We start from the raw sequence: 16,792 nt of genomic DNA on the forward strand, positions 1-16,792 counted from the left end.
TTCAAAAATTACTTTGAAAAACAGAAAAAAAAGGCAGATGATGGCTGCTAACTTCTGAGACATTTGCATCTTAGTGGCCGAGCAGCAGCGAGGTCCAGCTGCTCCGGAGAGGAAGGTGCTGGAAGGGCGATGCTCCTTTCAGTTCGGCCAAGACGGGGCCACCAGCCACCCAGGTGGGGACACATCCCTGGAGCCTGTCCCAGCACAGCAGCTCCCAGGGTCTCCCCACCACTGGGCTTTTATCAGGAGTGATGCACATTGGCCATCCCACCACAGAGAGGGCGGCATCGGCACCCTCGCAGCCCTTTCTATAGACTAGAGATCTATATATTAAATATATATGTGCAGGGAGTGGTTTGACACATTCCCTTTGAGGCTGTTCTTCCCTTTGCTGGTGGCAAGGGCCGTGTGGTCATGTAGGATGTTTTAACTGAAGAAAACAAAAAAGCAGAAGGGGGAGATGGAAGGAGAATTGTTCTAGCGATGGAAGGAGGGAGGGAGAGGGCTGGGAGGTGGGAGGGAGAGATAAACGGTGGGTGAGCTATCAGCTCTCGTCGGGCCGGCAGCGGGACGGGGGGACGGGAATTAAAACCGGCTGTGCAGCCATGATCGCCCAACCCCAGATAAACACCCAGCAGCCCCACACTGCCCCACGCCTTGTCCCAGCACCCAGGATGGAAACCAGCCTGGCCCCGGCTGGGGGGGGTCACCCGTGTCCCAAGCGTGGGGCTGTGCCTGGGCAGGGCTCCCCACACCCCCCCAGGGTGGAACCCAAGAAGGGTCCCCCATCTTTCACCCAGGGGGAAATGTCACCTAGAAACTTTAAAAGCAAACACTGGACGCCAGGCTGCTGGGTGTGGCGGGGTGAGCAGCTAGGATTTGGGGGGGATGCTTTAAAAAGCAAAGAATGTGCTAAAAGACCCTGTTTAAGTAGGTAAGGACTCTGAAAATCATAGAAATTAAAGGCAATACCCACTGTGCCATTCCTCTTCAGCTGCTCCATGATATGGTTATGGTGTTGGCCACCATCAGCAGCATGGTGCTGTAGTTATATATATATATGAAAAAAATATATATATAAATATATACACACATGCACACACACATGTTCAGTGGACCACTATAGCCTGTAAACACTCCCTAGCTAATTTACCAGCTCAATTGGTTTTTAAAGTATTTGTGCATATGGCTGTGATAACAACTTCTTTTTTTTTTTTTCTTAAAAAAAAAAAAAAAAAGAGGAATTACTATCATTGCCTATTAAATCGTGACCAAACACTGCCAGTCTGTGAAGGGGAAGCAGCACTGCCCCAAGCAGCCCCCTCCCCGCACTATCCCCCTCCCCAAAAGAGGGGAAAAGACCATCAGAGCCTTTTTGGGACCTGCAAATAATATGCTGGGGGGTAACGTGGCGGCGGCTGGTAACGCTCGCCTGCGGTGGGGGGATTGCTTCACCGCCCGTCTTCCTTCCTGCCGGCCCCGCGCGCTCTTCCTCCTGCTTGCTCTCTCTGCAAAAGCCCAGTCCAGGCTGGATGGTTTGAGCCAAGCAAGAAAAAAATTAGCAGATCCTTTTGCAAGGTTTTTGCTGCCTGTTAATGATTTTTAATAGCTGAGGATGAACCATCCTGGCATCCTAACCCCACAATGCCCAGGACTGAAATACCAAAGTAGTGATGCATCCTAGCGACGCGCTGGGAGAGAGGCAGACAGTGAGTGGAGGCTGCTTTGTAAAACTTTATTTAGAAATATTCTTGATATATTCATTATATATATATATTTATATATACACACACATTACAACAAATGTGTTTTCTAAATAGCACATCCACAGTGGGTTGAGACTCAGGGTACCAGGTCTGGTTACTTTATTTCTGCAGAAAAAATGCAGAAATTCAAGGGGAAGGTGGCAGAGAAAGGGATGGGGTTGAAAAAACCCAAAAATTGTAAGGCGGGAATTCACTCACATGGTACGACATTGCCCCAAAGTGCTGTTTCCAACAGAAACGGGGGGCCATGGTCCATGCAGCGAGAGAGGAAGCAGGCAGGAGGAGAGGTGGGCAGTGGAAATGTACCATTCAAATCACAATTAAAGTACAACTGTACATACCCCAGGAGACCTACAGTGCGCTCTGCTAAGGGCTAGAGCAGGCACATGAGTGTGGGGAGGTGTTGGGGGGTGCCGCCAAGGTTGTACCATTTTCCCAACTGTTCAGCTACCAAAAAGATTAAAAAAAAAAAATAAAAAAACAAATAAAAAAACAAAGAACTTGTGGGGAATGAGGAATTTTTGAGTGTTGGTAAAATATATTCTTGCAGTAGTTTAAACAAGAAGGCGTAAAACCCCACCCCGCCCTGGGGTTATTTTGAACATTGAAAACCAAGAACGGCTTTACCCGTGTGACAACATCCCCCTCCCTTCGTGGAGGGCCCCCACCACCCGCCGCTCCTACCCATGGCAGCGGGAACAGCCCAAACCTCTTCCTCAGCATCACTCCATCACCCGCCAGCACCGCTCCCCCAGCCCAGCTCTCCAGGTAACCCCATTAGTAAAAACCCCAGTGCACAGGCGATCTGAACCCAAGAAGGAGTTTTCCTCCTTCTCCTCGATTTAAGATGGGGGAGGTTGGTGGTTTCAGAGGATTTGGGGTCTATGCTGAAAACCCGTGCTTGGGTCAGGACCCCTTCCCAGGGTCCTAATTCCCTAATTCCACCTAATGTGACAACCCAGCTACCAGCCTCCCACCTATTATTTACAAAGAGGCATTAAAACCAAGCAGGGACAGAAATGACAGGGCTTTGAATTAAGCCTTGAGGGGCTTGCAGACACCCACCCAAATCCTCTGTGCTTCCTTGTACCTCAAGCACCCTTGAAAAGGAATGAGCGTGGTGGAAAGTATCCCCATCAAAGGACTTCTTTTCCCTTCCAAAGGATGTACATCAATAGCAGGGGAGGTTTGACTGTAGCATGGTAGGGATTTCTGTGCCTTGACACCTCTGCGGGGAGGGGGGAGAGGATGGGGTTGGGGCAATTTCTCCTTCAGGCATCAGGCGGTGGGTGAGAGATAGGCCTGATGCAGTGGTGATGGCATGATGTGGTGCTCAGCTCCCAGCCGCCGCGGCGGGGGCCTCCCGCTCCCCAGTCCTTCTGTTTCCCCAGCACCCTCCCGGGGTGGGGAAGCAGGGATCAGAGGATCAGCTCAGTCGCAGACATCAATTTTGCAGCAATCCAAGCACTCGGGAAGGGAGGCTAATCCCAACACTGCTTTTAGTGCTTCCCCCCAAGATTTGGAGAGGCTGTGGGCTCCTACCAGCCTCAGGCAGGCAAGGATCCTCCTAACGTCAGAATAAATCCAGCACTGCCATCCAACCTGTGGGCATTGGCACAGCTGAACCACCACCATTTTCACACAATAAAACCAAAATTCAAAGCATACCATTAAAACTCTTTTATACCCTATGTACACACACACTGTTGATGCATCATCGACTCCTTTTGCCTTTTTGAATTTAAAAATCCCCCAGTCCAAGGGGATGCTTCACTAGCAAGTATTTTTTTTTTTCCCTTACCAATTTTGAAATTCATCTTCCTTGAGAGAAGCTCTGGGCCTACAGAAGCCACTGGGAAAACTCTAGGAGACCACAAGAGGCTTGGACCTCACCCACTGAGCATTTCCAGCAGAAGAATCAGGGACTGGGAGGGTGGCAGAAAACACCTATGTACCTTTTCATTCAGTGGATACTGCATGACAGCGTTAAACAGAAGTAATCCCACATCATAAATACAACAATCCCAAACAATCCAAAGTTAGGTAAAAGGGAAAGGAAGAAGGGAAAAAAAAATTTAAAAAAAGAAAAAAAAAAAAAAAGAGAGAAAAAGAAATAGTCTTAATCCCTTTAATAGTTCCTTTGCTGAGGGTATTTTTTCACCTCTTTAAAAAGATACAGTCAAAAGCTCTTGGTCAACAGGAGCATGTGGCCCCAGCTCCTGCTCAGACCAGCTGTATATGCCACAGGCTGGAGAAATGCTGCAGCACTGGCAGGTTCCAGCAGTCTCCAGCGCCACGTGGAGCTGGAAAGCGTCAGTGACCTCCACTGGCAGTGAAAGAGGAGTTTCACGTCTCAACCAGGCCACTGTTTAAAAAGTGATGGTCGTCAAATGGTCTGAAAACCCTCTAAATGCCGGAGAGGTGCTGGCTGCACCTCCTTCCCCTCCACAGAGTCACATCATGGGCAGTATGTACAATGAAGATGACTTCAATGCTTTTCTTCTTTGTACGATCACGTACCTAAATACCGAACGTCCATCTGGTTTGGTCTTGTCCTCAGCCAACACGCCGGCCGCTCCATCCCGGGCTGGGGAGGACAGGGAGCCTGAGCTCCCGGGGAAAGGCAGAGTCACAAATCCCACGGGCACAAATTCCAGCATCCGCACACTCGGCTCTTGCCTCCCCCCGTGGTGCTTCGGGAGCGATGCGGAAGGTCATCACCGCTGCGCGTTGCCTTCTACGGGGAGAATGGCGTGGTGCAGGCTCCGCGTGTGCTTCGAATCTAGTGTTTCATGCTCTTCCGTGAAGCTGTCCGGGCTCGCCGCTCCGTCTAAAGAACTTCCACAGCTAGAGTTAGGAGACAACATGTCCTGCAGGAGGTCTTCCTGGACTATCCCCGAGTCTTTGTTCACTTTGCCCCTTTGGTTTCCTTCTTCCTCCTGGTCATTGAGCAGCTTGGCCAGGAAGTTGATGTATTTCATAGCCAGGCGCAAAATCTCGTTCTTGCTCAGTTTTTTGTCGGGTGGGTGGGTGGGGATGAGCTTGCGAAGCTCTGCAAAGGCTCCGTTGACGTTCTGCTGTCTCCATCTCTCCCGGCTATTGGTAAAAATGCGACGAACCACTTTGGTATGAGGACCTGCAATTGCAACCATGAGGAATTAGGAGCAGGGCACAACATACTTTGCTGAATAGGTCACTGTTTCCCAAATTAGCTAACTTATTTTAGTGACAACATCAAGGCAGGGAAACAGGAGTTTCCAGCTAACTGGAAACTAACCTGATGAGCTGAGGCAGCCATAACTTCTGTTCAATTCAGTGGAAGGAAAAAATAGAGTTGAGTTATTTTAGATGTCTCCTGAGACACCTAAATTTACCTCTCCAAGGAGGGAGGCTGAGGCCATGACACGTGTGCGGAAGGCTGGTATATTTTTAGGATGTCTCAGCTCATCAATAAGGCTACCACAGCAACAGAGATCTTATTCATGTTTTATCTCACTAGATGGTTTTATTTTCTGTCCCAAAATTGTCTTAAGGATATACCATCGGGACAGGAGGAAATCAGCTTGAGCAGAGTCTTTGACAGCTCTAAGATCCAGAGATCTTCCCTGATGTAGGCAGGATCCAGAGCTGATAGAGACCACAGGATTGCCATCAGCCCTCTGGGTGGTTTGTATGAAATGGGGTGGAAGGCTTTTCCCAGTAGCAATGAGGACGGGTAGCAATGCGACCCACAGAGGGAAAGAAGTGTCCTTGCTGGAAGGGTGATCATGGGAGGAGGATGAAACACTTTCACAGCTCACCTGAGGACTACCTGCTCTCTCTGCACATCATGGCAAAGGCTCGCTATTTGACAGTAACTGGAGAAGGGACTCTAAATTTCTGGAGGTGTCCATTTGGCTCAGTTACATGTGGACTCCAGTTAAATCCCTGTAATTTTACAGCTGTATTCCTGATGGGGCATATTACACAGAATAGACACACAAAACACATAAATTCTCCTTCCAGATCATCAGGGTAACTCCTGTCGGCACAAGTGAGACATCGTCTCTGTGTAAGGAGACCCAAAAGCTTGTCTAGCCGAAAGTACTGTGCTGCAGGAGTAGCAATGCTGTAAATCAGGACTGCGGATCCCTGGGTCCATGGAAACCAGTTCATGTAAGGAGATGTTACCATTAAGACGTTTTTATTATTACACCCTTTCCATCCACACCTCCAGGAGTCACCAACAGTGTAAGGACACACCAACCTCATGAAAGCCTGGGAGAATAACCATGCCAGAAACCCCCATAGGACGGGGAACATCACATACAGTGAAAATCATCACAAAGCAAAGACTTGTAGGTACCCATGCTGGTGAGTTGCAGCCGAAGGACAGGCTGTGGATATTCCCACGCACACCGTCTCTCTCCTGTAGTCCCCACTCTGAGACACTTGCCCAACTAGTCCCTCCCAGTGGGAGTAAGTCCATGACAACAGTGAGAAGTTTAAGCCATCAGCTCTGCCACCACCCACTGAAACCATCATCCTGAGGGGCATTTAAACATCATTATTCTTATATAGAAAAACTCATGGATGCTTTGACTGTGGCAGAGAAGCCAAGATGTGATTTTGGAGGCATCCTAGTCAGGCTGCACCTTGACAGATCCCGTGGCATCACGTGAGAAGAGGAATCCCACGTTCCGGCTGACTGAACACCATCACACTTCCCTTCCTTCAGAGGAAACAGAGCCCCTTGGGTCCAGCACATGCCATGAAATACCCCCCCTCAGCAGGGTTTGTGTGGAGACACACTCCCAAGCAGCTAGATTAAAGCTACCAGCTTCACCAGCATGTGAGCAGCCATACGACTCGCTTCTCCTCGCAGTGTCCTCAGAAGCGGGGAGTCCCCCAAAATCACAAAGATCCCCTGGGGTAAACCGGGGGATATCGGAATGCAAAACTCATCTCCAACCTCTAAGATCCCGGACTGATGCTTTAGTAAAGGCAATTTTCCACTCCCAATAAATATGTAAATGCCCTTTGTATGAATTAATGTGCAAGAACTCCTGGAAAGGGAAGGTTTCCTGTCCCTGATGTGCACAGCCTGCTGTGCCACCGGGTCGTGGGGAAGGTGGTGGGGACCAAGGGGACCTCAACACCACCAGGCTGCCCACCACTGCTAATAAGGCAGTGGAGAATGTGCTGCAACATACTACAATAATGTAAAGGTTTCAACACTTAAATCCCCTTTCCAGACCAAAGCATCCAGCCCTGAATTCAGAAGGAGATGCAGCTTTTTACTCCCATAAGGGTATGAGAAGAAAAACAAACATTGGATACTATTTATTTTCAAAAAAAAAATCTCAAGAGACTTCCAGTATTCACAGTCTTCAAACATATGTCTCTATTCACTGAAAGCTGATGACTAAAAAGCATCTATTCATAAATAGGTAAGAAATCAGAAAAAAAGACCTGTTAATTTTCATCCAGGGGCACCCAAACCAAGCTCCAGTGCATAACACAAATTCTGATGCCACTCAGATTTTTGATTCCTGCATCAACCAAATTAAACATATCTTTTAGAAAGAGATCAGGTTTTGGCCAAAACACATCAAGCAATGGAGAAATTTAAAATGCCCTATAGTGCTGTCATAATAGAAGAGATTTATTTCTCATAAAGAAACTTGCTTCATAATTAATTCAAACAGTCAGCTGAGAATTTTTGCCTGGATTTTGTTCCAACTGATTGACTGATGTTTTTTAAATTGTAATTAGAGATCTGAGGAAAACTAATAAAAAGATGAGCCTCCAAAGTTCCAGAATATCCTTGCAGATACTTTTTTTTTTTTTTTTTTTTGACATTTGTATCTATGTAAGAAAGTATCAAACTTTCCTCAAAATGGTTAAAGCAAAAGTTGCAAAAAAAACACCACTTGTTTCCTTACAGAGGAAACCAAACACCAAGTGCCCGGTGAGACTCTCCTGCCCTTCTGCACCTCCCGAGGGCTGAGGTCCCACAGGAGCTGTGCTCTGGGGTGCCGCGGATGTCACCCGGCAGGTGACCATCAGAGCGGGGAGAAAAGCCCCGCAGACCACACAGATGCCTCCTCAGCATGGGATGCACATCCCTACAAATTGCACCTGCTTAGACAGCATCATCTGGTACCTATTTTTTCCCAAAAAAGATTCTGAGCCCAGGCTTGAAAATTCATATGAACCAGAAGCTGCAGGATTGGGTCCAATCTCTACACCTGCATTAAAGCACATCTCCAAAAACTTGGTTGCAACCAAATATCTCTGTGATCCTTAATATCTAATTTAATAGCAAGCCAAAAAGCTTTAATCAGACACTATGAGTTGATGGACTTTTCACCGTAACCACTAAGCCTCCAAACTGAAACCCAGACAAAAAGACTTTCTTGTGGCAGGGGCTGAGCCGAGCCCGGCCCCACGGGGCCACGGTCTGAAAGGACCAGGCAGACGGAGGAGGCAGAGTGGGGCGAGAGGGACTGATGAATGCAGATAATGCTCCGAGTCCTTCATTTCGGACTGTATTATTTAAGAGTGATGTGGATTATGATTTGATCTGATTTTAGATTAGCCGGGTAGCAGGAAAGGATGGCTAACTAGAAAGAAGGAAAATTAATTGTCTGGTGGTTGAAATACAGCATTTACAATTGCTAAGGAAAAAACACATTTCAATGGTTCTCATTTGTACGGGGCCATTAACTCTGCAGATAAATGTGTCAGCCTTCCACGTGGAAATTGTTCTTGCAAACATCCCTCTGCGTGGGCAGCCTCCCACAGCCCACACCGGCTGCCCGGGAGCAGGCAGCGGGATCCTGCCCTGCCTGCTCCCTGCTTTCCTTCCTCTGGAATTACCCTGCCAGCCCGACAGGGATCCCCGCACCCGGGACACCAGACCGTCACCCTCCGTATCTGCTCCCAGGCTTTGCCACAAGACCTGGCCTGGGATATTACTCCACGGCAGCGGGGTGTGGATATGTATTACTGAATCAAGCCGGCAAAGGGACCAGCCACAACCCCACTGTGACCCCGCAGACCTTAGCACAGGTTTAGCTCTTTGCTTCCAGGCAGTTTAAAGGCGGGTGGGATCTTTCTGCCCAAGGCTGTGGTCTGTGTTAGGAATGTCTGCGAACACTGAGTGTCACTGCCATGGTCCTGATCCAGCCTCTGCACTTCAACAAAGACTTAAATTTAGTGGCTTCCTTTGGATTTAATCTCTAAGCAATTTGCAGAACAGGGATGCAATTAACCATACTCTGAACTGCTTTGCTGCGTGAAGGCAAATCCACCGAGCATGCTGCTGCTGGTCATTAGTCGGAACAGATCTGGGCTCTGCTGTTGCAGAGTCTCACCCGGGGGAGCTACCCTGCCACCACCGGCATCCTATTCACCTTTTACGATTTCGGGGTTTAATCCCAGCGTGTTGCCCCCTTCAGCAGCTGGGGAGCCCCCCGCCCCCCTTGCTCCTCCCAGAGCCAGCGCAGGGGCGAAAAGCTCTCACCGTCGGTGATCTCCATCTCGTAGGGAGAGGGTCTCCTCTTCACCCGGTTGCTGCCGTACATGGAGAAGGAGTCCGGTTCGCCGAAAAAACCGCTGCAAACGAAAGGCAGAGAGGGGCCGTGAGGACACATCGGCACCCTCCCGGCACGGCCCGGCCCCCGCGGGTGGGGGGAAGCGCTCCGGGGGCGGCTCGGAGCCGGCGGGAAGCTGCGTGACCCCGGAGGAAGCTCACGGCTCACGAAGCAGAGCCCGGAGTCGTGCGGCGACACGACACGCGGCCGCCCGGGGACACGAACCGAGGAACGCCAGCCCTGAGTGGGCAGAGGTGGGGGGCAGCACGGCTAGCGGCTCCCGGGCAAAAAACACCCTCCTCCCCGCGGGCACGGGCGCCCACGCGGGCCGGGTCCGCGCCGCAGCCTCCCCACGGAGAGGAGATGGCCGCGGGGCGCTCCGTCGGGCCGCGCTCCCCCTCGGCGAGAGAGGTTTCTGTCCCTTGCGCTTCTTTGCGGGACTCAGCGGAGGACAGAGAGAGCCCCGGCATCTAAACCGGCTCTCCACAAGTACCGCGCTTACCGACAGACCCCTTTGCTCTGCCCGGGGCATTTCTACAGTGATTTTTTTTTTTTTTTTTTTTCCTCCCTTGGAGCTACAGTTTTTCGTTTCTTTCCCCCTCCCTCCCTCTCTTCCTTTGCAAAGTTGCATGCAAACCCGCGATGACTAAGCACCGAGCCCCGCGCGGCATACGGGGTGCTGCTGCCGCCCCCCTTCCTTCCCTCCCTCCCTCCCCAGCACCGAGTCCCGCAGCCGAGCGGGACACCCCTCCGAGGGGAACCGCTCCGAGGGAGCCCCGTCGGGGATGGGGGAGACACGGACCTGTTGATGGTGGCCAGCGGCTGGCCCAGGTTGTAGAGCATGGCCCTGCCGGGGGGCTGCAGCGGGAGCGCGGGGGGGCTCAGCTGCACCATGCGGGCCTCGCAGGCGGCCTCGGCGGCGCGGCACGGCTCGGCCCCCGGCGCTCTCTGCATCGCCTCCCCCGGCGCCTCCCGGCTTTTTATGTCCAGGGAGCCCCCCCGGCGCACCAGCTCGATGACTGGCACGGGGGCGGCGGGGGGCCCGGGGGAGGGCCGGCCCGCCTCCTTGGACGCCCCGTTGAGCAGCAGCTGGGGGTCCGCCGGCCCCTCCATGCCCCCGCGGCTGCTCTCCGGTTCGGTCGTGGTCTCCGCTTCCGAGTCGTGCCGCCGGGGGGGGCGGGCATCGCGGGGGTCACTGGGGGGCGGCGGGGCGGGCGGCCTGTCCATCGTCCTGCGGAGAGAGGCGGCGGTGAGGGGCGGCCCCGGCTGGGAGGGGGGACGTACCCCGCCCCGACGGGGGGAGTGGAGGGGGCCTGGGGGCTCGGGCTTCGCCGGCGAGAAATGGGGAGAAGCGGGGCGCGGAGAGGGGAAGGCAAAGGAAGGCACTGATCACCCCAAATCAGCTGGAGTTTGCCAGCGGGACGGGCCCCGTCTACTCTGCGAGAGTGGCCGGGGGGGGGGGTCCGCGGGGCCACGCCGCCGGGCTGTGCGGTGCTGTGACGTCACGGAGCGCCCCGGCCCTCTCGTGACGTCACGGAACACCCACCACCCCCCCCCCCCCCTTCCCCCAGGAACGGTGCGGCGCCGTGACGTCGCGCAGCGCCCCGACCCCGCACGATGCACCGCGCAGGGGGCGGCCGGGCCGGGCCGGACCCCCCCCCCCCCCCCCCCCCCCCACTCTGCAGCCGCGCAGCGGGGCCCGAGCGGCCCCCGGCGCACCGCGGTGATTTACGCCGCTTCACGCGGAGGGCTGACACCACCAAGGCGGCGGATGCAGCAAGAAGGGACTCGACAGGCGGCTCAGACCTGCCCCCCCCCCCCCCCCCCCCCCGCCGTTTAGGGGAATTTCTCCCCGTTTTGGGGACCCCGGCGGTGTTTGCTGCCCCGCGGAGCCAGCTCCATCGAGGCCGGGCCTGCCGGCAGCGGCCGCAGTCTCTCGGGCGACTGCCTCTCTTCCCATTTTCATTTTTTATCATTATTCTTAAAACAGCGAAATACACCCTAAAGCCCCTTTTTGGGGGAGAGGGGGTGAAAGCAGACCAGAGCGGACTCAATCCCCCCGCGCCTTCGCTGCCGCAGGAAGGAGGAAGGGCCCGGCGCGGAGCTGCCCTCCGTCCGCGGCCACGCACGATCATTGTCCCCCTTCTCCTATAGAACGAATGCTGTCGCGACAGAGCACCTCGCGCCGAGAGCAAGCAGCCGTATCGCGATTATTGCCATGCTGTTTCTCCCAAACCCCACCCCGTTCAGCTTTTTTCTCCCCCCTCTATAAATACGGGTCTTCGCAAAGCAGATTGCTGCCACACACCCGGTCTCCTCCCCATCCTTCTGCCTCCTTTGCCTTGGGTAACTATTTTTTTTTTTTTTCGTTTATGCTGGGTTGAATTGCGAGAGAAAACCCATTTTTTTTGGCCATATCTCACCATCTCTCTTGGAAAAAAAAAAAAAACAAAACAAAAACAAACACAAAACACAAAACCACCCCAACATAAAGCACAAGCTCTCTGCTTCCCCTCCAGCCCCCTCCGTGCCAGCCCTCTAGAAAGAAAAATCTAATTGCCTATTCCGATATTGTATAGAAAGAGATTACTCACATGTGTCATATTTAAGTAGGGACACCGCAAGTCTCTCCTGTTTCAACAAAAGCGCTCTCAGTGTCAGGCTGAATTTACTCCTCCCACCTCAAGGTACTTACGACTTTACAGAGAGGAAGGACACCCTCATCGGGATAAAACTGCTAAATCCTGGGAGGAAGAGAAGGGGGAGAGAAAAAGAGGAGAGGGTGGATCTCGTGGTCCCGGATTGCCAGAGATCAGTGGAGAGAGGGGTGCAGGGGAGAGGGAAGGAGGGGACGGCACCCCAGGGCGGCCCCTGTTATAGGGGACAGCCGGCCACCCCCGGGCCCCCCCGCCGCGCAGTCGGGAGCCGCCGCCTCGCAGACGGGGCCATAAGGCGCGGCGGCCACTATCGGGCGTGGAAAAAATAAGCAGATTAATAAAAAAAGAAGAAGAAAAAAAAACAAAACAAAACAAAACAACAACAAAGGAGTGGGGAAAAAAATAATAATAATAAAAAAGCGCCTTATTTTTGGGGCGAATTGGGCGTTTTTTTGGACTCATTGCAAGCCCTGTCTCCCCGGGAGGAAATCCCAGACGGGGCCGGAGACGGGGTTGTTTTTCTCCCGATGGGCTCGCAACGAGCGGCGGCGTTTCTCCCACAACGGGCTGGAAAATTTAATTCCTAAAGGGGCAAATTTAATTCCTACAGAGGCCGGTTACCGGCAGCGCTCCCGCCCGAGGTGCCGCCGGGGCCGGGGCCGGGCCGGCGGGCTGAGCCCGCTCCCCGTCGCGGATCAACAGGAAGGCAAGGACGGTCCCCCCCCCCCCCCCGCCAACGAAATCATGAAAAATAAGGCTTTCCCCTTCGTACAAAAAATAAATAATTTCGATAGCGTCTTCTCCCGCTTTCGTTGAAAAACGAAATGCACAAAACCGCAAAAATATCCGCAGTGTTTTGCCTTCATTTGGGGGCGATTTCGTTTAGAAAAACGGGGGGAGGAATTAATTCCCCGCCCGTTGGTTTCTGCTCCGTAAAATCCTTTTGTTTTCCAGCAGCGGATCGGCAGGAAATTTCCAGCCCAGAAACGCACCTCTCCCGCGGGTCTTTTGTAGGGAAATTGCCCCAAAGCGGAGGGGTGGGAAGGAGCGGTATATGGGGGAACGAGCCAACAGGCCCCGGCCAGCGGCCGGCCCGGGGCCCGGTGTCCCCCCCCCCGGGAGGGGGGAAACCGGGCCCGGTGGGCGCTTGGCCCCCGGCTCCCCCGCGGCCCGTCCCACCCGCCTCCCCACTGCGGCAGCCCGGGGGTCCCGGGTGGGTGGGGGGACACACGGCCAGCACACCCCACGGTTTTAAAGAAGAAAGCGTCTTCTCTTCCTCACCCACCCCGCATCAAAGAAGGAAAAAAGATTAAAAACCGCGGAAAAGATTTGGTTGGGGTTTTTTTTTCCCCTCTCACCTGTCTCTTTCCTGGGGCAGAAGCCCCCCCAGCACCCCTCACTGCCCCCCAAAAGCCCAGCCCGCCACACCCAGCACCCTGGCCTGCTGCAGGGCCAGATTCCTCTCTACTCACCATTTGCTTTTCATTGGGAAAAGTGCGTGGAGCCATTTTGTGGCCTACGCATCGCAGCTATATTTGTAGTAAGTGTTGGGTGGCTTCAGCTGGGTAGGCTCTAATTCCACATCACGTCCAGTTTCCTATTTAGTATGGAGAGCGGAACACTACTGCAATGTGGCCGAGAGAGATAAAGCCCCAGCAGTGGCCCGCCTGCCCTGATAAGCTTCTAAACCCATTATTTATGAAATGATTCATTATTATTTGGCAATTTTATCGAAGGAAAGCGGAAAATTATTGCAGGGATATGCATAGGAATAACTCCGGAATGCATGCCTTCTAGCTTTTTATGTGTGTGTGCTTAGATGCTCTTAAAAAGACACTGAAAAAAAAAAAAAAAAAAAAAAGAGTAATAAAAAATTGCACTGTGGCTGCCCGCATCTGAATAGCAATTCTTTATTTTAGTCCTCTTGGAGGTTATTATGCCCCTGCTTTTTTTGCTTTTTTTTTTTTTTTTTTTGATTAAATATGGAACACCTACTCTGTTCTTAATTAAATTTAATGAGCCAAAATAAATTGTTGGAGATGCTGAGAGAGAGGGAAGGGGTGTGGGCTGCTTTAGGACAAGAAGTGGTAAATAAGCACATCGAGAGGAGATGTTTTGGAGAGAAGTGGCCCCATCTTCAGCCTTTCTCCCCCCACACTGTGTGTTTTCACTGAAGGGCTAAATTGGGGTGAGCTCCCTGTCTCATTGCCCGTGTTGGGGCCGGGGGAGGTCGAGCGTCCCTGCTGGGCTGGGGGATACTGGGGGGATGGGGAGAGGAGCGGGTACTGAGCCGGCAACCCTCGCCCTCGGGAAATTTGGGATGCGAGAGGAGGTGAGATCTCGGTGCCGGGGCCAGGGCCGAGCCGGGAGCAGGAGGGCCTGGGGAAGGGGAGAAAGGGCCCTTGGCCGCCCCGGAGCAGTGCGGGGCAGCCGGCGGGGCTCGGGGCCCGGGCCCGGCTGCGCGCCCCGTCGGGGCTGGGCCCCGGGGTCCCGGGACACCCCTGGCCTTCGCCAAACCCGCCGTGCAACCGGAGCGGCTGCGGGGGGATGGAGAGGCGGGGGTCGGGTGTCCGCGGTGCTTGCAAGGCGACGGGACGCGCCCGAAACCCTCCCCAAATTGTCAGAGGGTCCCGGGCAGAGGCGGGGATCGCCGGAGGGTCCTGGCTCCGTTTCCTCCGGACACCCAACAGGTAAAGCGGTCCCAAAGACAGCGGCGGGGAGCGGTTTTCGATAGCTCGGGGGATCGGCCTGCCCGGGCAACTGATAAAACCAACGAAATCTCTACCGGAGCGGGACGGGGAGGAGGGGGTCGGGGCTAAGCACCCCCCGGGACCCCCCCCGGTCGCTGCTACGGGGCTGGGGCGAGGTGGAGAAGCCGCGGGGGAGCCGAGGAGCGGCCGCACCTGCCCGGGTGGCGGCGGGGGGACACGGCGGGGTGGGGGGTGCGGGGGTCGCTATTGTCTCCCCGCCACCTGCACGCCCTCCCGCAGGGGGAAATGCCGGAGCTGTTATTCTTCCTTTCACTCCTTCCCCTCAACCTCCCGCTCTGGACGCGGCCGTGGGAGAGGTTTCCACAAACCCTCCCCGCTTCCCCCCCCCGCCCCTCTCCCTTCCCCCCTTCCCTCCCCTCCTCCCCCGGGCGCGGGTGGGGTCGGGGCCCGGCAGGCAGGAGCTCGCACGATGCCGGCAGCGTGCGTGGGGCGGCGGGGCAGGGACGGTCACGACGCGGTGGAGAGCCCGCCGTGCCTCCCGCCAGGAAACACGACCATTTTCGAGCCGTCTCCTCTCACCAACAGGAAGCGTTAAAGATAGAACAGCCGGGGCTGGGCGGGGGAGATTAGGCAGCCGCCGAGCATCTTCTGCGCACCGAGAGCCGCTGCGGGGCCGCTCCCACCCGCGCCTGCCCTCGGTGGGGTGGGAGCCGTGGCCGTGGTCAAGCCACCTCCTCCCGCACGGCTGCCCCTCGCTGGGAAACGCGCCCCCGCCCCGAGCCCCGGAGGGACCCAGGTGCGGCAGGTAACGGGCACCTTTCCCCACCACTGCGCTGTCACGGGTGGGCTTCCCGGTCACAGCGAGCAACCCAGGGCTCGCCCCCCTCTCCACGCTTTCACAAGGCGAAGAGGAGGCAAGCCCAGGGGTAGGGAGCACCAAAATTATATGGAAGAAAGAGGTCAGTGATGCTCCAAGCAGGCCCATGATCTTTTGGGCCAGTGCTATAATTATCTTCCTTTTATTATAATAAAAGATAGCTTGAAACAACAGAAGCAAAAAAAAAAAAAAAAAACAAAAACAAAACAACAACAAACAAAACAACAACAACAACAAAAAACCCAAACCCAAACCAAACCAAAAAAGAAAACAATAAAGCTTTAAAGCATGTTGCCCCTCCACACATGTCACTGCCTAAACAGGATTGAGCCAGCGCTTGAGTTTGGTCCCTGTTGATCAGAGTTAACAAAGCCAGACTGGGCTTTCCATGAATTTTTGACTTCAAGCTGCAGTAGATGCTTCAGGAAAAAAAATCCAGGCATCTTGAAATTACTCAGCGCTACACTGTGAAAGGAAAATGATGCTTTAGGGAAGGGTGTTTTTTTGTTGTTTTAATCAAGTAACTGAGTGTTTTACTCACTCAGAGGTTGCTGTCCAGAATTATATGATTTGTATAACTTGATATAACATCACACCCTTGTGCTGAGCTGTGTGGAAGTAGTTTGGCTTTTGTTTTCAAATGGGTTCTAGCCCTCCAGCATTTGAAGAAAGTCTTTAAAATATTAACCAATACAACTGTCATCTTCCTGTGTTTCCAGACATTTTACAATAGGAAACAAAGAACAAAACCCTGCAACAATAGCTCAGAGGTATGAATTGCCTCATTCATCTCACTGGAATGTTCAAAAACATTAACTATTTTTTGACTGATTCAGCAGAAAACATGCTGCCAGATAATAAGCTTGTGCTTGATCCAGGGGCAATTCAGGGACTGAGGAAGGTTTTATTTTTCAGCACAGCAAAGTAGCACCTTTCCTGAAAGGAAGCAAATATTCTTGTTGATGGAAGAGGCTGCGTGAGAGGAGAAATTCTGACAGGGCTTGAAGGGAGCTGCTGCCTTCCTCTCTGTACTGACTCTGAAATAGCAAACGGCTTCTTTCATCCCCGATTCTCAACCCAAAGGCCCACAAGGGTGGTAGATGCTGGGAAAGACTCTTGTGTCATTATAATAAACTAATTAACAATTAGTGCCCACTCAAACATATCATGAACTAACAGTGCAGTCCTTTGGCTTTCAAGGGGA

At 53.3% G+C, this 16,792-nt stretch overlaps 1 protein-coding gene across 1 annotated transcript; it reads right to left on the reverse strand.

Annotated features, from left to right (window-relative positions):
- Positions 1 to 2,955: 2,955 nt before the first annotated feature.
- On the reverse strand, positions 2,956 to 13,748 carry TAL1 (TAL bHLH transcription factor 1, erythroid differentiation factor). Its single transcript, XM_042784599.1, has 5 exons — positions 13,473 to 13,748; positions 11,938 to 12,087; positions 10,146 to 10,574; positions 9,274 to 9,365; positions 2,956 to 4,902 (listed from the first exon to the last, which is right to left on the reverse strand). Coding segments are annotated over exons 2-5 (942 nt in total). The 5' UTR covers positions 11,940 to 12,087; positions 13,473 to 13,748; the 3' UTR covers positions 2,956 to 4,483.
- Positions 13,749 to 16,792: the final 3,044 nt, after the last annotated feature.

Source organism: Tyto alba, unplaced genomic scaffold (assembly GCF_018691265.1).
Source record: "Tyto alba isolate M040663 unplaced genomic scaffold, T.alba_DEE_v4.0 Super-Scaffold_1000006, whole genome shotgun sequence".
Lineage (NCBI taxonomy): Eukaryota > Metazoa > Chordata > Aves > Strigiformes > Tytonidae > Tyto > Tyto alba.